Genomic DNA, 20134 nt, shown 5'->3' with positions numbered 1-20134 from the left:
TGTGAAGCTGTCTGCCTTGTATCCATTCAGTATTCATCAACTGCCTCCTTCTCCTTCCTCTTTCACCTTCACTCAGAATTCTTTGAAGGATTCTTTTTCATCTCGTCTTTCGTCATCATCTTCGTTTTCTTCGTTTTCTTCGCACAGTTTCTTTCACCATCTTCTTTTCCCTTCTTTCTCTGAGCTTTTCGTGTTTGTGTTGCTTTTATCTTTTCAGAAGTTTGAAAATGAAGAACAAAGAAAAAAGAAAGTTTTTGAGGCTTTAAAAATGGAAGAAAAGAAGATTATGCATTTGGACAGCATGTTTATGCAGCAAAAACGGAATCATGTGGATTCAGAAGCAAAGAGAAAGCTGAGAAGAAAGAAAAAGAATGGAAAAGGACACATGTGTGTGAATGAGATAGATAGAGTGGCAGAAGCTTGTTCGTCAAATGAGAAAGAAACTGATTGCTTTAAATTGAGCAATTTGAGCAAATGTCTTTCATTTGGCGGATTGCAGCTGGCCAATGACACTCGTTTGCAATCATTTTCTCAAGACATTCCAGAATCCGCAAGTGAATTAGTGGAAATGATTAATGTTTCGTCTCTCTTTTCGTTTGATAGGTTTTGTTCCTGTTTTCTTTCGTTTCAAAGAGATTTGGATTCATTAAATCAGTTTTGATTTTGATGGATTTTATTTTTTTGTTTATTATATTCATAAATCATAACAGTCAGGACTTTAGCTTTTTCATTTATCTCCCTCGTTGATTTTGGAGTGTTACCGAACTTATTTTTTATGTTGAATATTTGGATTCTTTTTGTTTTTTTAATATTTATTAAAATGCAAGAGAAATAATTTTCTTATTGTTTTTCAGGATGAGTTTAAATTATATCACAAGTATTTAAGTGGCAATGTTTCGAAAAAGCTAATTTTGTGAGTCTCGCAAAAAGAAGTTCAAAAAGGTTCATTTTTATTCAGTTTCTCATTAGCAATCAAACCTTTTTGTATTCCCATATATTTGATTGAAGAAATGGTTTTCCTTCCATGAAATATCGCAACACGAAAAACATTTCTATCTTAGAATCGAAATCAAACCTTTCCGCTTTCAATAAGGAGTTATTTTTCCAACACCCATCCAAAAGTTTCAAAATATTAAAAATAAACAAAGAAAATAGTGATACCATTTCATGAATATTTGATTTGTCATTGCTTACAATTCACTTTCAACTCAAAGCATTGATTTACACTTCGACATGGAAAGGTGTTTGTTTTAATAAAAACAAAAAACAAAAAACAAAAAACAAAAAACAAAAATATAAATACATCAAAATTCGAAATGAATTCGTATCGCTGCAATCTTTTCCAAGCCAATTTCATTTTTTCCCCCGATTTTTGATGGCTTCATAAAAAACATTTTGCCGCACTCTACACATGAAGACGTGTTGATATCCACTTTTGTACAGGCTCATTGAAGTAAATCTCGTAGAAATGCGCAAGAGCAACACTCAACACAATAATCCCCACAAACATGATCCACACATAGTCAAACGTAAGATTGTTGTTCGCCACCCAGCAGAACATAAAGTCTACAAAAATGTGATGGCACAGGAAAAGCGGATATGACATCTTTCCCATCCACACGAACAAGTCGCACTCCCATTGGCTCGGCTGGCATCCGTTGATGATCACCATCAATATCAGTGGTTCAATAATCGTCACTGCTGCTGTGTCAAACGCTGCGTTTCTGTATGCGCTTTCCCCCTCCTTGCGTAGATACGGAACTTTGCTCATCGAAATCAGGCAAGCACTCGCAATCCAGAATGCAAATTGAATTCCCCCTGAACTCTTCTTTCCCTTCTTTTCCTCTTCTTTCGACTTCATTTCCTGCTTTTGATAAACCCTGCTTATAACCTGCCCGATCAGCAGAGGTGTCATTAGCCTCACAATCCCAAACGGCGCCATCTTCCGATCGTTTAGAAGGAATCCTCCGTTCACGTACCCAAACTCAGACGTGAAAGTCATGTATCCGGTGCATATCGAGGATATTGCAGCACACACACAAAGAACAGAAGTTCGACAATACCTCAACACCGCTATGTACAGGATGTTCCCAATGTAAGCATATACCAAAAACCATTGAGGAGGGTTCAGAGGAAACATCGACGGGTTTGCTGAGTACACAAGACTTTTCTGCGCTGGAATGTTAAGTGTCGCTAAAATCAGCAGTACCACCCTGTTCAAAACAGGAACATCCCCGTAATTCACCCACCCGATTGAAGGTGCATTCAAGTACCGCAAGAAAAACGTTGGCACCAGCGAAGTGAGGAATACCAGTGGTTGCAGCCGCACAAAACGCCTCTTCACGAAGCTCCAGGCTGACAGCGACGTTTTCTTTTTGTCGTACGCATACCCCAACACAAACCCGGTGATCAAATAGAAAAAGTCCACAATCAAGTATCCGTGATTCACAATCTTCGTGTACGGCTGGTAATGGTATATAGTCCCCACCAGGTGGTAGAACACAACACACATCCCGCATATCCCGCGGATCCCATCCAGGCTGTACAGCTGCTTACGCTGCTCGATGCTTTTCGGCTTGCCAGACACCTTTTTTTCCATTTCGATTTTTGATCTGTTGCATTTTTTTATTTACGTTGATTATTCAATTATAATTAAGGGTATGTTTAACAAAAAAAAAAAGCTAAATGATTGTTGCCAAAGATATGTATTGTTGACAAATATGTTCAAATTGAATTTATAACGTTTATTGCTTCTATAGGGGATGATATTTTATTTGTTTATGAATTTTGTTTCACTCTATTATTTCTGAATTGTTTCTCAATTCAATATTCAATTCAAATAAAAATTTTTTTGAGAAGATTGCTTCATTAATTATGATATGAAAGAAGAAAAAGTTTGGATCAAATTGCAGTATTTTTCAAAACTGCTGGAATATTGCACCATATTTGCTAAAGGTAGTATATTTCGTTGTTGAAATGTGTAATATAGAAAAAGGATTGCATAATTTGGATGCTTTTAATAAAAAAACACTTTTTTCAGAGGATGATGAAGAAGAGAAAAAGCAGCTTCTCAAGTTCTGAATTAGAAGGAGAAAATCATTATTCAATCATTAATCAATCAAATCAATCTTCTACCACATAATTCCACTCTGAAAAGCAACAAAATTCAATATGGAAGTACAAAGTATTTTTAATAAAAAAAAAAGGACAAATGTTCCACTTTAAATGAGAAAAGCGGAAATATCAACAAAGAAATGGAAAAAAACCAATAAATACGCGAAAAACAATATAATAACCTTCAATATTCAGTTTTTGAAAATAATTTTAATAAAACTCTTCTTTTATCTCGTGGCAGTGGAGCACGATAGCACAAACTTTGCATTCTTCTCTTTCATTTTTGCCAAATACTTTTCTTTGTCACTTTCCTCTTTATTCTTCTTCCTCTTCTTTTTCTTTTTTTTTCTATCTCTCTTCTTTCTCTCTCATATCCTCACATTTCAGCAGATCTAACAATTTCCCATTAATGACAATTTCCTCAATTTCCTCCAACAAACTGGTCTCTCAAACATCTCTTCTCCTTTTTCATAAAATTGTTTTTCAAATATTCTTTTCCTTTTTTCCAGTTTCTCTTCTCTTTTCTCCTTTAATTGCTTGTTGGATGCACACATTACTGAAAATTCGAAAGATGTTCAACATCACAATCATTCTTTCCATTCAGTGTTTCCTGTGAAAAAACGTAGGATTAAGGAGATGGTAAAGATGAAGTTTTTGTATTCTGTTGAAATATCGAAGAATGAATTTAAAAAGATTCTCTGGATTATTCAAAAGGAATAATATCGGAACAAACAATGTTTCCAGAACAAGAATCAATGTGTTTAACAATCTCCATATTTTTGTTAAAGAGAATCAATATGATGAGATAAATTCCTTCTGTTGAAGTCAGATCAATCTTATTTGCTTTATTGAAAATCAGAAAACGCTCGCGGTATTCAATGATGTTTCTCAAGGATTAGAGGCTTTTGGCATCTCTTTCTTTCTTTCCCGTTCAATCTCGCAAAATGGCTTTCTTTTTGTCGAAGGTGTTCAATGATTTAGTACATAAAAGCCATTGTCTGCTTATTCTTTTGTTACTTTAGCACCAATATGTGAAACGATGAAACTTTGCCGTTGGAGCTAGCCTTCACAATGATTTTCATTTTTGTTTATTCTCCAATTCTTTTGGCCACTTTTGTGGTTGATACTTTTTCACCTTTTTCTTTCTTCTTGTTGGTTCGTTTCAAGTTCGCTTTCTTTGAAAGCAACTGCACAATGCTTTTGTATTGTTAATACTTTTTGATTGTCGAATTCTTTCATCTTCAATAGTTCCACGAATCATCTGCACAAAAGAAAAATGCATGAATGTCAAAAACAGATTGCATTTTTTGAGCACACAAACATCAGTTGCCCTTGTTTTTTGTCAGAATTGAAGTCCAGAAATATGTATAACATCTTCTCTTTAACAATCAACTTATCTACTTGTTTCACTTTTCAAAATAATAGATATTCCATTCATCTTTTATTGATTGATGCTTCTCCGAAATTTGTTAAAAACTGCTTCAATTCCTAAGAAAATTCAAAAATCATAACGTTTTCACCATCTTGAATTTCTTTTGGTTTGATCAAAAAACAAAAAATTACCATTTTTGGATCAAACAACTAATCATTGCTGCTCCTTCGAATTTTCTTTTGGATTTCTTTTTATTAAGCAAAAATAGAACAGTTTGTGTTGCGATCATTTCGGTACTGCAAGATAATCAACGATGTTTGTATTTATCTTTTATTTTGTTTCTTATCACGCTTTGCCTTGTTTTTGAATATTTTTTGGAACAAACAGAATGAGTTTGTCAGAAGATGATATTTCTGAAGATAATAATTCTGAAGATAATTATTTTGAAGATGAAATTTTGATTACGACCGGAACAGAACAGTTTTCAAGTTTGTTCTTTAATTTGGATTGACCAATTCTGAACAAAATTTTTGTTTTTTGAATGCCTTTTGAAGAATTGTTCTATGAGCTTGAGCATTGCAGAGAAGATGAACAAATGCAGAAAATTGAGGAAATGAAAAGAATGATGGATGAAATGAATGAAATAGAATTCAAATCAATTTTCACAAAAGAACTGTTCGATAAAATCTACAGAATGATTGAAGAAAAGACATTGTCATTGGAAAGTGCAATCTTGCTGTTGAAGCATGTTGGATATTTCAGAGAGCTGAAAACAATTTACTTAGAATCTTTTGATTATTCGTTATTGAGCGAAAGAATGAAAGAGATGATGATTGATGAAAATGAGAAGAAAAAGGATGAAAAGCTTTTGGTTGATCTTTGTGAATGCTTCACTTTGCTGAATTTCTGCTCTATTTCGGATGAATTGCTTTCAATAATTATCCCTTGCCTTCTGAAAGCTGCCTCGAAGAAAGAGGGAAATGAGGAGACTCAAAAAGAAGTGGAAATGGCTTTGCTGGCTTTAAGTCATATTAACACATTTTTTGTATGTTTGCTTCTATTTCCTTTTTGATACTTTTGCATATTTTTCTGATTTTAATAAGGAAATAAAACAAGAACTGTATTTGAATGAGATAACAGAAATCATCAAATATCATAAGGAACATCACAACCTCACTCGACTTGCCCATCAATCAGCTTGGCAGTTTTTGATAAACAGATTATACATTGACAAAAGCCTGAAAGAAGTGATAGTGAAAGAATTGCATTTTGCAAGAGAGGCAGCAAGAGAACTGGAAGATCTGTCAAAGAATGTGGATTGGAAGAGAAAAGAAGAAAGCGGAGAAGTAACGAAAGAATTGCATATTATCAGGAGATGGCTCGATGCAATTTATGATTACTTTTACTTCTGCGATTTGTGGAACGAAGAACTTGCTGGACTCATCGGCAGCATTGTTCAAGTGTTTCTAGAAGCAAGGGGTAGATGCCAAATCATACGCAATGAATGTGTTGATGTATTAATAATTGCAGCAAGAAACGGAGTTGAGCATGAAGATATCTTATAAAAGAGCAGAGCTGTTGAAGTTATTCTGGAGGAGATTCACCCATCAACATTATATAACGAAATGGTATATCATTGTTTGAGATTCTGTTTTTCAATTTCGGAAAGACTGAAAGAGGAGGAGAATGATGAAATGCTCGAAACAAAACGAAAAGAATTGAAAAGAAAGATATTTGAACAGATGGAGGAAGAAGGATACGAAGATATCACAACAAGCCTTTATGGATTCATTTCTTTTGTTAACGAAAATGGTTATCTTAAATTATCAAAAAATGCTTCTGAATGTTTAACGTATCTGTAAATGGAATATTCCACACATCTCCATTCATTTCATCTCATCTCATCTCAGAAAAGAAGAAAACTTGAAGAAGAAAGACGAAAGAAAGCGAGCATGTGAAAAAACAAATATGAAAAGATAAGAGAAGAGAGATGAGAAAAGATTTCGTTCTGAAGCAACATTTTCAGTTGAACACGAAGAATATTCAACAAAAATTGTGTGTTCTTCATTCATTTCATTCAATCTTCTCATTCTCATCTTCCACTTTGACATCACTCACACACTCTCCCTCCCTCATTCAAACATTCACACAGCATCTGTCTTCATTTCAACAATTGTGATCTTCCTTTTCTTCTTCTTCTTCATTCGTTTCGACAAGGAAGACAACACACAACTCAGGTGAATTGTGGTTGAGTCACTTTCGGATGATGGATGGAATGGAAGTGAAGGGCAATGAAACAAAATTTGGATGAATTTCAAATGAAGATTTCTGAGCAAAAGAGAAAGAAAAACAGAGATAGAATTCAATTGAGATTGACTTGTTTCAGCCAAGCAGTTTTTGAATAAGATTTTCATTCTTCATCTTCTTCTTTGTCATCAGATTTATTGCTGTTTTATTTTGCACAAAAGAAGCTGATAACAGGTTTCTTCAACGAACATTTCTTTCTTCATTTCTTTTGTATTCTTCTCAAGAATTACCATTTCATTCTTCTCCTTCACCTTCTCTTGTTCATTGAGAATATAATCAGAAATAGAATAAGCTCAAAAGTTCGGAGGCTTCAAAAGGCAAAAACTGAACAATTGAATACAAAGCTCAAAATGAATCCTGTTGAAGAAGATGGAGGGCAATAATCAATTCAACGAAGATTCTTGATGGAATTTTTTGAAAAGAAAAGAATTTCTTATTTTTCATTTTTTTAAAAAGGGAAATAAAAACCACATTTTAATTCATTCAATTCTTGTTTTCCTTCAATTTTGTGATATGAAAAAAAAGAAAAGAAAATATTATTTTAGAGTCACAATTATTATTGAAAAGAATTTTGTTAATCATTCACAAAATAATCAGAAGTATTTTTTGATATATCTCGATAACCATTTTTGTTTACAAAAGAAATGAATCCATAAAGGCTTGCAATGATATCTTCAAGTCCTTCTTCTTCCATCTTTTCAAATATCTTTTTTTTCAACTCTTTTCGTTTTGTTTCGTCCGTTTCTTCATCCTTCTTTTCTTTCAACCTTTCTGAAATATTCAAAAAGAAATACAAGCAATTCAACATATTTTCATCATCCAAAGTTGATTGATTCATTTCTTCTGAAAACAGAACTATGATTCCTTCCTTTACAAAAGCATCAATTTTCACATTTCTATTATCTGCTGCATATCTTAGTGTATTGAAGCATCCATTTAGAATTTCTTTGTAATTGTCCCTTGATGCTAGAAACACTTGAACAATGCTGCCGATGAGTCCAGCAAGTTCTTTGTTCCACAATTCACACGAGGAAAAGTAATTATCAATAACATCGAGCCATCTCTTGATAACAGACACTTCTTTCACTTTTGTTTCTTTTCTTCTTTCTTCTTTTCTCTTCCAATCCACACTCTTTGACAGATCTTCCAGTTCTCTTGCTGCCTCTCTTCCAAAATGCAATTCATTCACGATGACTTCTTCCAGACTTTTATCTCTGATTAATCGATAAAACAAAAACTGCCAAGCAGACTGATAGGCAAGTCGAGTGAGGTTGTGATGCTCCTGATGATATCTGATGATTTCTGTTATCTCGTTCAAATACAGTTCTTGTTCAATTTCCTTTTGAAAAAAAATGAGGAAAATATGCAAAAATATCAAAATGGAAAAATGTTCTCAAACCCAATTTCCAATATTGCTCAAAGCCAGCAACGCCATTTCCACTTCCTTCTGAGCTTCTTCGGTCTCGTCTTTCTTCAATGCAACTTTCAGAAGGCAAGGAACAGCAATTGAAAGTAATTCATATGAACACCTGTAGCTTAGCAAAGCATAGCATTCACAAAGATCAAGCAGAAACTTTTCATTTTTTTTTCTTTCTTCTTCTCATTTTCATCAATGATCATCCCTCTCATTCTTTCGCTCAATGATGAATAATTAAAAGAATAAAATGAAATATGTTTCAGCTCTTTGCAATATCCAACATGCTTCAACAACAAGGTTGCGTTTCTCCATGACAATGTCTTTTCTTCAATCATTTGCTGAATTTTATTGTATAGATCTTTTGTGAAAATTGATTCAAATTCTTTGCCATTCATTTCATCAATTAATCCATTCATTTCCTTGATTTTCTGTATTTGTTCATCTTCTCTACAATGTTCCAGTTCGCAAAACAATTCTTCAAATAGAATTTAAAAAAACAAAAATTATGTTCAGAATTATTTAATCCAAATTAATGCACAAACTTGAAAACTGTTCTGTTCTGGCCTTAGCATGAACTCCTTTTTCACATTTATCAGCATTTGACAAACTCATTCTGCTTGTTATAAAAAAACATTCAAAAAGAAGGGCAAAGCTGGGCAAATAACAAAATAAAAGATAAATACAAACATCGTTGATTATTTTGCAGCACAAAAACGATCGTAATACGCACTGTTTAATGTTTGTTATATAAAAAGAAGTGTTAAAGATATTGCGAAGAAGCCTCAAGGATTGGCTGTATAAGGCCAGAAATGGAAATCTTTTGTTTCTTTTTGATCTAACCAACAAAAAATTTTGATAAAGGAATAAATTGGGACGAAACTTATTGCTTTCTGAATTATGTTCCATTTTTCTTTAACAAATATTTTTCTCAAATATAGAATTTTCCGTATTTTTTTGCATTAAAATAGAAGACTTATAATAGATACAATGAGAATAGAAAGGTTTTATTCGATTAATAATAACTTATTCAAATAAGCAAAATTTATTCGGAATTAATTATTTTTATTGGAATAAAAAAAATTAATTGGAATAAACTCTGGCTTTTCGGAATAACTTTTTTCATCGAAAATTTATTGTGGTTTTCAAAAATAATTCACTAAAATCACATTCTTAAAAAGCATTTACATGTTAATTAATTCCACTTATATTTTGGAAAAAACTATTTAATTAGCAAGATTTTGTTTAAATGCATTACGATTAGAAATTTTTGAAATGTTATTAAAAATGAATGATGAAATAAAATATTCTTCAATTTGCAACTAATAAAAGCAATCAAAAATAGACTTACAGTAAGCAATAAATTATAATTTATCATTTCGCAATGTTTGTTAATTCTTTTTTGTTTCTTTTTTCTATCTTCTCTTCACATTTATGATCAATCAGGAAAAAAGACCAAAAACAATATCTAATCGCAAAAGGTTAAATATTTCGATGAAATCATTCAAGATACTTGATTATGTTTGTTGTTCACCCCTCCACTAAAAACTCTATCAGTTTCAGATAATGATGTTTTTGTTGTTTTTGAGTTATTACATTTGCACAAAGGGAATAAATTCTCCTGATCATCTGTTATCTGCAGTTTCCAAAATTTTTGCAGATTCTTAGAACTTCTATTGGCTGTTGCATTTCGAGAATCATAGAGCCCAATGAATGAATTGTTAGAGGAGGAAAATGTAGGAGAGGAGGAAGGAGGCATGTTCGACGAAGAGGCAGAGCTTGGGAGAGATGTGCAGTTGAACTCCTGTGAGACTGAAGAAGAGTCTGTGGCAGGAGATGACTGAGTGAGAGGCTTCGGCGGGGTTCCAACAAGAACAGAAGTGACAGAAAATTCGACGTGTGGCAAGGGAGAAAAAGGAGGAGAAGCAAATGTTGAGGAGGCTGTGATGTTTTGAGTGTGCAGCTGGGCAGATGAGAGTGAGCTGTCGAATGAGCAGGATATCTGCTGCTGTTCATCTTTATCATTACCTCGTTCTTCTCTTCCCCTGTCCCTCCTCCTCCTTTCTGTTGCTGCCTGTGCAAGCCTTGTGTCAAAAGCGTCAATTTGAGATGTGCAAAACTCGTCTTTCTCCTTCTTCTTCGTCTTAACCTTTGGCTCTTCATACTGCTTCCCTTTCCTCTGCACAGCATTCATCTTGCAATTGTACTCTGCTTTCTTTGCCTCATCTTCCTGAACACGCGCTCCTCTCTCTTCACTTCTCGGAGTGAAACAAAGCTTGTGGATGAACGTAATGAGCCTAACAGCTCCTTCCATCTTCCATTGCCATTTCTTGTGATACCCCCATTCACCTCATTCACTCCTTTCAGCACAGCCAGAGCGCTGAAGTTGTTCGAAGATCTGAAACAGAGCGAAATGCGCCACTGCAGAAGAGGAAAGCAGTTCTAAAGCATTTTTTACAAAACAAATTAAAGGCATTGATAATGATTATGACGATGTTGAGAGAATAAAAAGTGAATGAATTAATATTTTGTTCAATTTGTCAGTGCTTCCAATTGAACAGCTTTTATGAATCAGAAGGTTGATATACCGATCCAATGCAAAGAAAGTGATAATGGCATCGAAAAAGTTGGAGAAGGAATTGATGAAGAAGACAATGACGAAGTTGAAGATGGGGCAGTTGGTGGAAAAGGGCAAATCGCAGAAGAAGTAAAATACGAAGATGAAGAAGCAGCAGAAGAAAAAGAAGAAGGAGAAAAAGAGGAAGATGTTGAAGAAGGAGAAGAAGGAGAAGGAGAAGAAGGAGAAGGAGAAGAAGGAGAAGGAGAAGAAGGAGAAGGAGAAGGAGAAGAATAAGGCGAGGAGGCGGGGGAGGAGCAGTGCGATTTCGACGACAACATAGAAATCTGCTGGGACTGAGTAAAACCAGATTCTCCATCTTTAGCCGCTGAAAGCAGTGTCTGTCTTGTCCTGTTCACGAAATCTGAGCGAGGCTGAGCAGATGGCAGAGGATGAGAGAATGCTGCACAAATGAGGAAAATGGTAGATTGGAGATGAACATAAAAGCTGAGCTCGATTGCTGCATGTTTCCTGCTGTTTCCAGAGTGATTCCGCAAACATTTTTTGCGATGGACTTCTGATAGAGTTGTGATCGATCCAGGCATGCCCCGCCTCAAGTTTACCAGAAGATACGCTAAACAGAGTAGTTGCAGACGAAGAAAGCGCACTTGTCCCAATCACACTCACCGTTTTCCCTCTCCCAACAACAGAAATCTTCTTTTCCCCAGCGCTGATTGTTGTCACTTCGCTCACATGCCTCCTACCAAACACTGTGATTGTCGAGCTCAGTTCCACCAAACTTGTCACCACTGCATGTCCCACGGTCTTGCAAGGTGCTGACTCACTCATCCCACACAGATTGTTTGCGTCACTTCCACCCACCCCAACATACCGATCCTTCATCCAGTCCTTTAACCAAAACTTCTTTTCTGTATGCTGATATTTCCAACTGCTTCCGTTATAATATTGGAGGCACACTCTCGTATCATTGCTATTCGTTGTATAAGATTCGTAGAATGGGTTGTTCGATGAGAAGAAATTGTATCGATCTTCAAAATACACATCGTGGCCATACGGAGTGGAAGCGTTGCAACTGCAATCGTGGAAGAAGAAGAAATAGCAATAAATGTTGTTGCTTGGAGCTATTTGTTGGTTTGGATCAAATCTCATTCCTCCGCCATTCGACACTGCTGTGCACGAAATAAACTGGAGGCTCCTCATCTTGAATGCAGCCGGAACATTAGCACAATACATCCCTCCGCCAACAGTATTTGTAAGAGAACACGAAATGAATGAGCACTCATATACGTGTGTTCTCCCCTTTGCCATTTTCCGTTCCTATTCAAATTCAAAAATCTGAAATCTCTCTAGAGGAAAAGCTTTTTCATAATCTGCTTTGAATGTTTGATTTTTTCTCAAATCTGTAAATATGTTCTTCAAATAATTAACTGATTTCTTTTCATTTCCTCTTTAATTACCTCTTTTTCCTTCATTGAGTAATATTCAGCCAATTTTGCATGTTAACGTACCGTATTCATAATTTCGAAAATACAGCCTTTTCGATTTGAAGTATTTCATGTAATTTCATTCGATCTCCAATCCTTTGGAACAAATTTTCAGATAGTCATTTTTTAATTTTGTACCATAACTGTCAGACATTATTTTCAGAATTGAATTTCCATGAATAAATATTGTTTATTTTTTCTTTAAGTATTCTCATTTTTCAGCACATTCGTATTGATAAAAAGGATCATTAAAATTTTTGTTGAGGGATTAATTGGAATAAACTTGGTCTTTCTGGAATAAATTTTTTTAATTCGAATAAACTGGTGTTATCTGGAATAAACTTTGGTTATTCGAATTATTATTTTTATTTCAATAAAATTTTCTTATTCCAATACCATCTAATGATAAGATTGGAGTAAATGTTTTGAACAAATAATTGAATTTTTCAGAAATGCAGAAATTGTCCCATGTCTTATTTCTTTTTGTGGTTTTTTTAAATAATTATATTATCTGAAAGAATATATATAAAAATTTAATATATTTTATTTCATTTATATTAACAATTAAAGACAATAGAAAGCATATCACATTTAAGGAGGATTATTTGGTATAATTGGTGTGTGCTGTTCATGCTTCTAAGTAGATAAGAAGGAGAAGTCCATCTGCAGCTGCCGATATCGAGAAGTCTTCTCCAGCCCCTGGGAACCAAACTTGTTGCTCACAATGTTCAGAAAGATATCTCAGCTTCCTTTCATTCGCTGATCGAAGATTCCAAGCAGCTCCTCCAGCTATTCCTGCATTTACTCTGCCGAGAGCAAAAAGGTCATCACAAACAGCTTTTTTCCATGCGCGTTTGGTAGAGAAAGAGGATACTCCAGCTGATCCTTCAGCGGCTCGTCTGCTTCTTGAGAGGCTTTAAAGGGATGTGTGGTTATCGCTGTGTGAGTGGTAGAACGAGTGATACGAGTGATGTGAGATGGGAATGGCGTGTGTAATGTGTGATTGGTGGGTGAATAGTGGGCGATTGAGTGAGCGTGGCATCTGGTAGTGTCCGCCATCTAAGGATCGTTGGTGGAACAGTTGCAGGTCCTGATAGATTACGAGGAGGAATCTTTCACTTTCTTCTTCTTGTTGTTGTTGTTCTTGTTCTTCTGCATCGCTTATTCCTCTTCCACTGGCCTGTAACTTGATCGATCATACGTCGTATAAAAATATCCTTTCTGAGCACAACCATTTGATTTCTCCTTTTTCTTCTTCGGTTTCTTCCTCTTCCTCTTCCTCTTCCTCTTCCTCTTCCTCCTCTTCCATTCAAAAGATCAAACAGATATGTCATATCATCCATTCTATCAATTTCTGATAAAAAACGAAGATAAGCTTTAGGATCCATTTTTCTTTTCTTGACACCACAAATTGTCCAATCTGACGAGGAAATTGAAGAAGAATTAGAAAATGAAGAAGATGAAGATGAAGAAAATGAAGATGAAGAGAATGAATAAGAGGAAGAGGAAGAAAAAGAAGAGAAAGAAGAGAAAGGAGGAGAAGATACAGATGACAAAGAAGAAGAAGAAGAAGAATAAGAAGAAGAAGAAGATAATGATGATGAAACACACACATTCTTCTTCTTCTCCATCTTCTCCCCCTTCTCCCCTCTTCTCCTTTGTATTCCCCTCAAAGTCGCTTCTTTCTGCTGGAATTTCATTGCTTCTTCAATCGAATTGTTGAGAATTGTCTGCTGCGATTTCTCCCTCTGCTTCATTCCCTGTGAAGAACAGCCAAGAAGAATGTTGATCTGCTGGGAAAGAGCAGAGACAGCGGTGGAGAAGGGGACGGAGGAAGAGGAGGAAGAGGAAGGGGAAGAGGAGGAAGAAGAAAGAGAAGAAGAAGAAGAAGAAGAGGAAGAAGAAGAGGAGGAAGAAGAATGCGATGGCTGAAAGGAGATGAAACAAAAGAAATTGAAAGCAATCGCTCTTTTCCTGCTGATACAAACATAACCGCTTTTTCTAACGCTTTGGATGAAAAAGCCAAAGACATCGAAAGTTTAGTACAAGAAAAAGTTGATGGTGAATTTGTTGCTATCTTTGAGCCATGAACAGACGAAGGATTCCATTGCAGTCTGTAAACAATCCCAAACATTGCCTTTTCTTTGCAATTAGGAGGGAAATCTGAGTCTGAGGTTGAAGTTACCAAATTCTCGGGATAAAGTTGGCCAATGTGGTATTCGCTATCTCCCTCTGTGCATTTCCATTTCACATTCAACTTTGCAACAAATGCAGAAACCTCCTTTTCATCTTTCTCTTTCCTGTCCTGTATCTTCTGCATATTCTGTTAGATATGTTCCATCCGCTGCACAAAAGGCTTTGTTTCTTTAATTATCTTAGCCATCGTAGCCTTTCGATACACCTGGAGCGCATCTTCCGTTTGCATCTTGAGAGAAGCTGTAGTGAAAGCGCTCCTTTCATCCCTATTAGCACACCCTGAATGATGTTTCACTGCCCTTCGACAAATTCAGCTTCTACGCTGGCGCTCCTAACGTCTCCTGATAAAAGTTGAAAAATGAGTTAATGGATGCATCACACCATACAATGAAGGGCCAGCTTTTGCCAATACAGATCTGCACTGCCTCCACTTTGTCTCCGAGGAGCACTGGATAAGCGGTTTCCAATCAAATGTAATTTCCGATAAAGCGAAAGGATAAAGTCCAATTTATGGCGGTGTTCGAGAAAAGAGTTCATGGCTTTGGTGTCGGCCAAGGCATGTCGAGAGACATGTGTGATGAACAACTCAGCCGCCTGGTACTTAAAAACAAGAGAGACATTCTCATGAAATAAGAAAAAGTTGTATTTTGGTTGTTTGGAACGAGGATGGTGAAAGTTAGAGAAATAAACTTTTTTTGTCGGAAGATCTCAAAGCGCAAGAGCGCAAGGCAAGGTATTTATTGAAGGAGTGTGTGGAAAGAAAAGCTGTGCAAAGTTGTGGCGGAAGGAAATGAGTGCGTCAACAAAGAGTATGAAGCAGGCGAGTGTCTCTTCGGATTTAAGGGTGAAGTGAGTATTGGTATAAGAGGAGGAGAAAAAGGAGGACGTAAGAGAAAAAGGCGAAGTCAAATGGTTGTGCTCAAAAAGAATGATAATTCAATGGAATGAAGTTTATTATTCGCTGGATAGAAAAAGAGTATCTGAAATGTAGAAGAAGAAGCTAAAACAGACGAAGAAAGAAGTGAAGTTCGTGATGCAGTGTTCTCCAATATCTTTCCTTCTTCAAATGGCTGTCCGTGCTCGTTTGTCGCGATCGTTGACTTCCTGTTCTCAGTCTCCATTATGCTCTTCACCAGTGTCACAACCTCTTCCACAACATCCTGGATCTTAGGTGAGTTCACAACTTCGGATCCTTTCACACCAAACGCACTCTTCATCGCTCTCGGCCACGCTTGGCTTATCATCGCAAGCTGGTCCCATGAGTAGCGCACATGGTTTGCCTCCCAAGAGAAGAAGTTAAGCTATTTGATTGAGTTGTGTGAAATCTGCTCCTCTTTTTTCATTTGTTGCTCTACGTGTGAATAGAACGGCCGTTTGATAGAACTGAGATTCTTTGTCGAATTCTCGATCATCAGCTTCACATAAAGCGCGCCTTCCTTGCAGACTGTGCTCACGAAGGCAGATAAGAAATCAAGGGATTTGTTTAAGTGGAATTCAGAAGAAGAAGGATTCAATGAGATGCCAGATGGAAGCATAATTGCGGTAGATGACAAGTTTGAAGGCATAGACGAAGAATAAAGTGTGCAAATGATACTAGAAATGGGGAAAAAAGAGCATCTGGCAGAGGAAATGACACTGGCACAAGAACTTTATGTTTTTTGAGTCTTTTATAAAATTGTTGAAACTTCATTTGGGGTGAGAATGTAACGAGAATGTGATGTTTCGAATGGATTTTGGTTCGGTTTTGGTGAAATGGATAAGGAGAAGATGCGTGAAAGAAGAAGAAGAGCAAATCCTGAATGTGGATATATCACTTACAATTTTGTTGCATTCTATAAGCTTTGTGGAAATCGATATGGGAGTAGGTTTATGGTGGCAAGACTATCTGTAAGTAAATTTTATGAAAATAATGTTATTGAAATTATGAGCTTTAAATATAATTACTGGAGAAATTTCGTTGAATAGATATGATTTTTGAAATGGCCAATCAATGTTGTAAATATTTGCTGAGGGAAAGAATCACTTCAAACAAGAAATTGGATTTTATGAGAATTTGTCTTCGTTGTAGTTATTGTTCTGTTGAAAAACGTTCCTTCTTTAAAGAGGCTTTGAAATTGCATTAAATAACTTCTTTCTTCAACTCCGGTCAGAACGAGCTTTTTGCGCGCAAGCATTCACATTATGATTCTTCGTATGTTGAATATGAAAGATATAATGTTTCTTTTGGGGATTCATGCAGTTTTGCCTTTCTGAGCTAGTCGGAAGTTGTGCAGAGAATACCTTCTTATCTACCATCAAATTAATCTGGAGCTTCTTTTCTTGAGTTAGAAACATTTTCTCCCTGCAATCGAATGCAATGTGATTGTTCAATAAATCCCTTCGAATCCGAAATCAGAAAACTTTTTTACTATGAATTCAATGAATGTGACAAAAATCAACAAACTGCAAAGAAGAAACTGCTCATTTCAAATTGTCCTTCATCATCATTCCATCATGAACATTGATCAACTCTTTTGAAAATGAAGCTTCTTTATATTTATATTTCCAACAGATTTGTACAACCTGCCTACACTTGGCTCCACTGTTCTAGAAATCTCAAATAGCATGAATGCTCCGTTTGAAATTCACTGTTCCTGGTTAGCTTCACAGACAAGTTACAAATGAAATTGTTATTGATCTATTCGCTTTTTCTCTTTCCGTACAATTGGAAATAGTTTGAAGAGGACAGTCAGATCTACCATGATAGAATTTCTCAAAACTTTGGAAGACTTCTTATCAAATGAAAAAACAAAGATGTGAGAATGCACATACTATTGGTGGATTTAAGACGTGTTTATTGGGAATTTTGACCAACTTTGCAAATAAAACTGTGATGCTGATTTGTGACTGGGAATTCAGTAACCTTTCATAATAGTTGATTTGGATGTTATATTCATGAATGATGAAGAAGAATGAACAATCACCAAATTGTGCACTTCAATTGTTGAATAAAAATTAAATGAAAATGAAAAAAAATTTTTGGCAGATACTCCTGACTTCCATCCTTTAACCTCTGACAATGAATGAAGTATTCAGTTATAATAAAAAACAGTCTCTGATGGAAATTGTGCAACATTTGTGTTTTCTTAAGCAAAATAAATGCTATTAATAGTTTTTCAACAATTTGAATGAACTCAATTGTCTTCTAATGTGGTAGTTTCAGGAACATCTTGTCTTTCAAACTAATCTGCATCGAGAAAACGTTCCTCAAACAACGAATTCAATTTCTCTGGAAAATTAAATTTCAATTTGATCAAAAAAATATTAAATATTTTTTTTGAAGGATAAATCTTTTTCTATGAATTGATTATTTATTATCCAACAAACGTTATAAGATAAATACGTTGAATAATAAAAAAATGGAAACGGAGTGTTATTAAATAAACTGCGATGGGACGATTTTTTGATCTTCTGCGACTTTTCAAAAAGAATGACACATAAGGAAAAAAAATACCTATCGGAAAACATGATAAAAGATAATGATAGGTTTGATCAAAGATTTTTATCTCAGAGAGATTGATTATGTTGATTGATAATTAAACTTATAACAAGACTTTAATAGATACAATGCAGATTGGATCACATAATTCAAACTGAAAAAAAAATTCAAAATTGTGGGGGTTATTTAAAAAAACCCCTGTTTATTTAAATTGACTGGCTTATTTTTAAAATACACATGCGATTTTGAATTGAATGTTTTAAACTTGAAAAAGAATAATATTAAATAATAAACAGAAAAGATTTATAAAAAATACTGAAGTTAATTTTGGTTTTCTTTTAGAAAAAAATTTGATCTTTCAATAATCAACTTCGAAAAAATATAATAATTCGATAATTCGTTTAAAATGCTATTTTAACTTATGTGATCGAAAACGTGAGCTTTATAACATAAGTATGCATGGTTTTAACAATTAAAAATTCATTTTTCCCAATGTACAAATCATAAAAGCTTCATCAAATTTTTTGTTTATTTCTTCGCAATTGCAAGCTGTTTCTTTAATACTTTAGCACCAACGATAACTTCTGTGCCATTATGCTCAGTCCTCATTGGTAATTACTGCTTTTTTCGTTTTTAGCAACAGCAATTTTCAAACAAAATTGTTTTTCATTTTTCGCCTTGTTGATGAACAATACCTTTAATCATTTGCATGAAATAGATATAACGATGAATGTTAAAAGGTATATACGTTTCTTTTTCAAGATTTCGTTTTAAATATAGATCTTTTAATATTTTTTACAAAAATTTCTTTTTCGATATTTTTCTTCTTATTTATCCTATTTCACAATTTTCTTTCGTACCTAAAGCACAGAAAGCCTTTCATATGTGGATGATCAAAAATTTGAAGTATTTTTATCCTCAGAATTACTTGCAAACAGATATTTTATTTCTATGATCACACAATTTATTCTCTCTCGTCCTTTTCTTCAGTTATCTCTTCCAACCCACTCAAAACACCATCAACTGTTCTATTGTCTCTTCTGTCAACAGTTCCGACACTTTTATCCTGTCTTTAACACTTCTTTCTCCACCAAACACGCTCTTCACCAAATGCTCCTGTTGTTCATATTGGAACAGAATCTCAACGAGAAACACCAGGAAGATTGGCTTCATTTGATGAAAACAGTCATCGCTTTGAATGGTGCATATGGAATAATTCTGGAAATGGTTCATCTGGTGGCGCACTTTATGTTAATTGTGCAAATGCAAATCTCGAAATCACATCTTGCTCAATTAACAATTGTTCAACTGGTGATCATGGTGGAGCGTTATACAGTTACTGTTTGCAAAATGAGAATATCACAAAATCCAATATTACAAATTGTTCAGCTGCTCATGGAGGAGCAAATTGCATCAGGTATCCGCAAACTAATTCTGTTTGGACATTCTCTGAAAACAGAGTGGAAAGTTGTTCAATAACAAATTGGTGCGGAACTGGCTGGTATTTCCATATATATTCTTTGCCATCAAACGGTCAATTCTTGTTTTCCAAATGCAAGTGCATCTCAAATTCTGGTAACGATTCTGCTGGTTCTCTCACATTTAATTATCCTCCAACTAATAAGCCAAATCAATTTTTGGTTAATGATTGCCAGTTCATAAACAATAAATTGACATCAACTTCAACTTCCAATGATGGTGCTGCGCTGTGCTGCACAGCAACTTTTTCCTGGATAAATGGAATAAAATTCATCACGTTCTGCTTTTTCGATGGCAATTTCGCAACTGATGGAAGAGGAAACGATGTCTTTTTCAATGGTGATTCCATCACACAATCTCCATTTGATAATTGTGGCTCAACAACCCAAGCAAACAGAATCTTTCTCAACAACACAGCATCCAATGAAACTGTCAACAGCTGGCTTCCTCTCATTGCAAACAGCAAAATCGTTGGAAACAACGGAACTGATGTCAGTGCCTGTGGCAGAACGCAGCAAATGCCATGCGCCATAATAGAGTATGCCCTCAACGGCTTCATCCCCCTCCAAATCGCCTCCCTTTCTATCCTCCTCTCAACTTTCACTCCAGCTCAGACACTCACGATCTGTTTCACAAATACTAAAATTGCAGGAAATGGCACAGATGCCACCATCATCGCCTCCAGTGGAATTCCTCAACCAGCTTCTTCTTC

The 20134-nt window shown here is 35.2% G+C and overlaps 9 protein-coding genes across 9 annotated transcripts; 2 read left to right on the top strand and 7 right to left on the bottom strand.

The window, feature by feature from the left end:
- Positions 1-869: 869 nt before the first annotated feature.
- On the bottom strand, positions 870-2614 carry MONOS_1746 (putative acyltransferase). Its single transcript, XM_067870382.1, has one exon. It carries the CDS (start codon positions 2597-2599, stop codon positions 1406-1408), a length of 1194 nt encoding a protein of 397 aa, XP_067722740.1. The 5' UTR covers positions 2600-2614; the 3' UTR covers positions 870-1405.
- A 2040-nt stretch (positions 2615-4654) lies between these two features.
- Positions 4655-6453, top strand: MONOS_1747 (uncharacterized protein). Its single transcript, XM_067870393.1, has 4 exons — positions 4655-4801; positions 4874-4974; positions 5041-5531; positions 5590-6453. The coding sequence occupies exons 2-4, from the start codon at positions 4875-4877 to the stop codon at positions 6049-6051; spliced, it is 1053 nt and encodes a 350-aa protein (XP_067722739.1). The 5' UTR covers positions 4655-4801; position 4874; the 3' UTR covers positions 6052-6453.
- Positions 6454-7265: 812 nt separating this feature from the next.
- MONOS_1748 (uncharacterized protein) lies at positions 7266-8822 on the bottom strand (the record flags this gene model as incomplete). Its single annotated transcript, XM_067870403.1, has 4 exons — positions 7266-8132; positions 8193-8275; positions 8368-8685; positions 8753-8822. 4 exons carry the CDS (start codon positions 8820-8822, stop codon positions 7368-7370), a joined length of 1236 nt encoding a protein of 411 aa, XP_067722738.1. The 3' UTR covers positions 7266-7367.
- Positions 8823-9711: 889 nt separating this feature from the next.
- Positions 9712-10521, bottom strand: MONOS_17986 (uncharacterized protein; the record flags this gene model as incomplete). The annotated part of the gene is made up of 1 exon (XM_067870961.1): positions 9712-10521. One exon carries the CDS (start codon positions 10519-10521, stop codon positions 9712-9714), a length of 810 nt encoding a protein of 269 aa, XP_067722737.1.
- A 252-nt stretch (positions 10522-10773) lies between these two features.
- Positions 10774-11061, top strand: MONOS_1749 (uncharacterized protein; the record flags this gene model as incomplete). Its single annotated transcript, XM_067870414.1, has 1 exon — positions 10774-11061. The coding sequence occupies one exon, from the start codon at positions 10774-10776 to the stop codon at positions 11059-11061; it is 288 nt and encodes a 95-aa protein (XP_067722736.1).
- An 84-nt stretch (positions 11062-11145) lies between these two features.
- On the bottom strand, positions 11146-12093 carry MONOS_1750 (uncharacterized protein; the record flags this gene model as incomplete). The annotated part of the gene is made up of 1 exon (XM_067870426.1): positions 11146-12093. The coding sequence occupies one exon, from the start codon at positions 12091-12093 to the stop codon at positions 11146-11148; it is 948 nt and encodes a 315-aa protein (XP_067722735.1).
- Positions 12094-12742: 649 nt separating this feature from the next.
- Positions 12743-13328, bottom strand: MONOS_1751 (uncharacterized protein; the record flags this gene model as incomplete). Its single annotated transcript, XM_067870436.1, has 1 exon — positions 12743-13328. The coding sequence occupies one exon, from the start codon at positions 13326-13328 to the stop codon at positions 13071-13073; it is 258 nt and encodes an 85-aa protein (XP_067722734.1). The 3' UTR covers positions 12743-13070.
- A 56-nt stretch (positions 13329-13384) lies between these two features.
- MONOS_1752 (uncharacterized protein) lies at positions 13385-14589 on the bottom strand (the record flags this gene model as incomplete). The annotated part of the gene is made up of 2 exons (XM_067870447.1): positions 13385-14197; positions 14263-14589. The coding sequence occupies 2 exons, from the start codon at positions 14587-14589 to the stop codon at positions 13385-13387; spliced, it is 1140 nt and encodes a 379-aa protein (XP_067722733.1).
- A 4984-nt stretch (positions 14590-19573) lies between these two features.
- On the bottom strand, positions 19574-19981 carry MONOS_17985 (uncharacterized protein; the record flags this gene model as incomplete). Its single annotated transcript, XM_067870960.1, has 1 exon — positions 19574-19981. The coding sequence occupies one exon, from the start codon at positions 19979-19981 to the stop codon at positions 19574-19576; it is 408 nt and encodes a 135-aa protein (XP_067722732.1).
- Between the last annotated feature and the right edge of the window lie 153 nt (positions 19982-20134).

The sequence above is a fragment of the Monocercomonoides exilis genome (assembly GCF_001643675.1).
Source record: "Monocercomonoides exilis strain PA203 chromosome Unknown scaffold40-978991, whole genome shotgun sequence".
NCBI classification, from domain to species: Eukaryota; Preaxostyla; order Oxymonadida; family Polymastigidae; genus Monocercomonoides; species Monocercomonoides exilis.
Note: the sequence above shows the minus strand (reverse complement) of the source record. Positions and strands in the feature narration are given on the sequence as shown.

Excerpts from the sequence above, each read along its gene's own strand:
- MONOS_1747 (XM_067870393.1), top strand. The coding sequence starts at position 4,875 with ATGAGTTTGTCAGAAGATGATATTTCTGAAGATAATAATTCTGAAGAT. Across the intron at positions 4,975-5,040 it reads CGGAACAGAACAGTTTTCAA|AATTGTTCTATGAGCTTGAG; the intron begins GTTTGTTCTTTA and ends TGCCTTTTGAAG. Across the intron at positions 5,532-5,589 it reads GTCATATTAACACATTTTTT|GAAATAAAACAAGAACTGTA; the intron begins GTATGTTTGCTT and ends GATTTTAATAAG.
- MONOS_1746 (XM_067870382.1), bottom strand. The coding sequence starts at position 2,599 with ATGGAAAAAAAGGTGTCTGGCAAGCCGAAAAGCATCGAGCAGCGTAAG.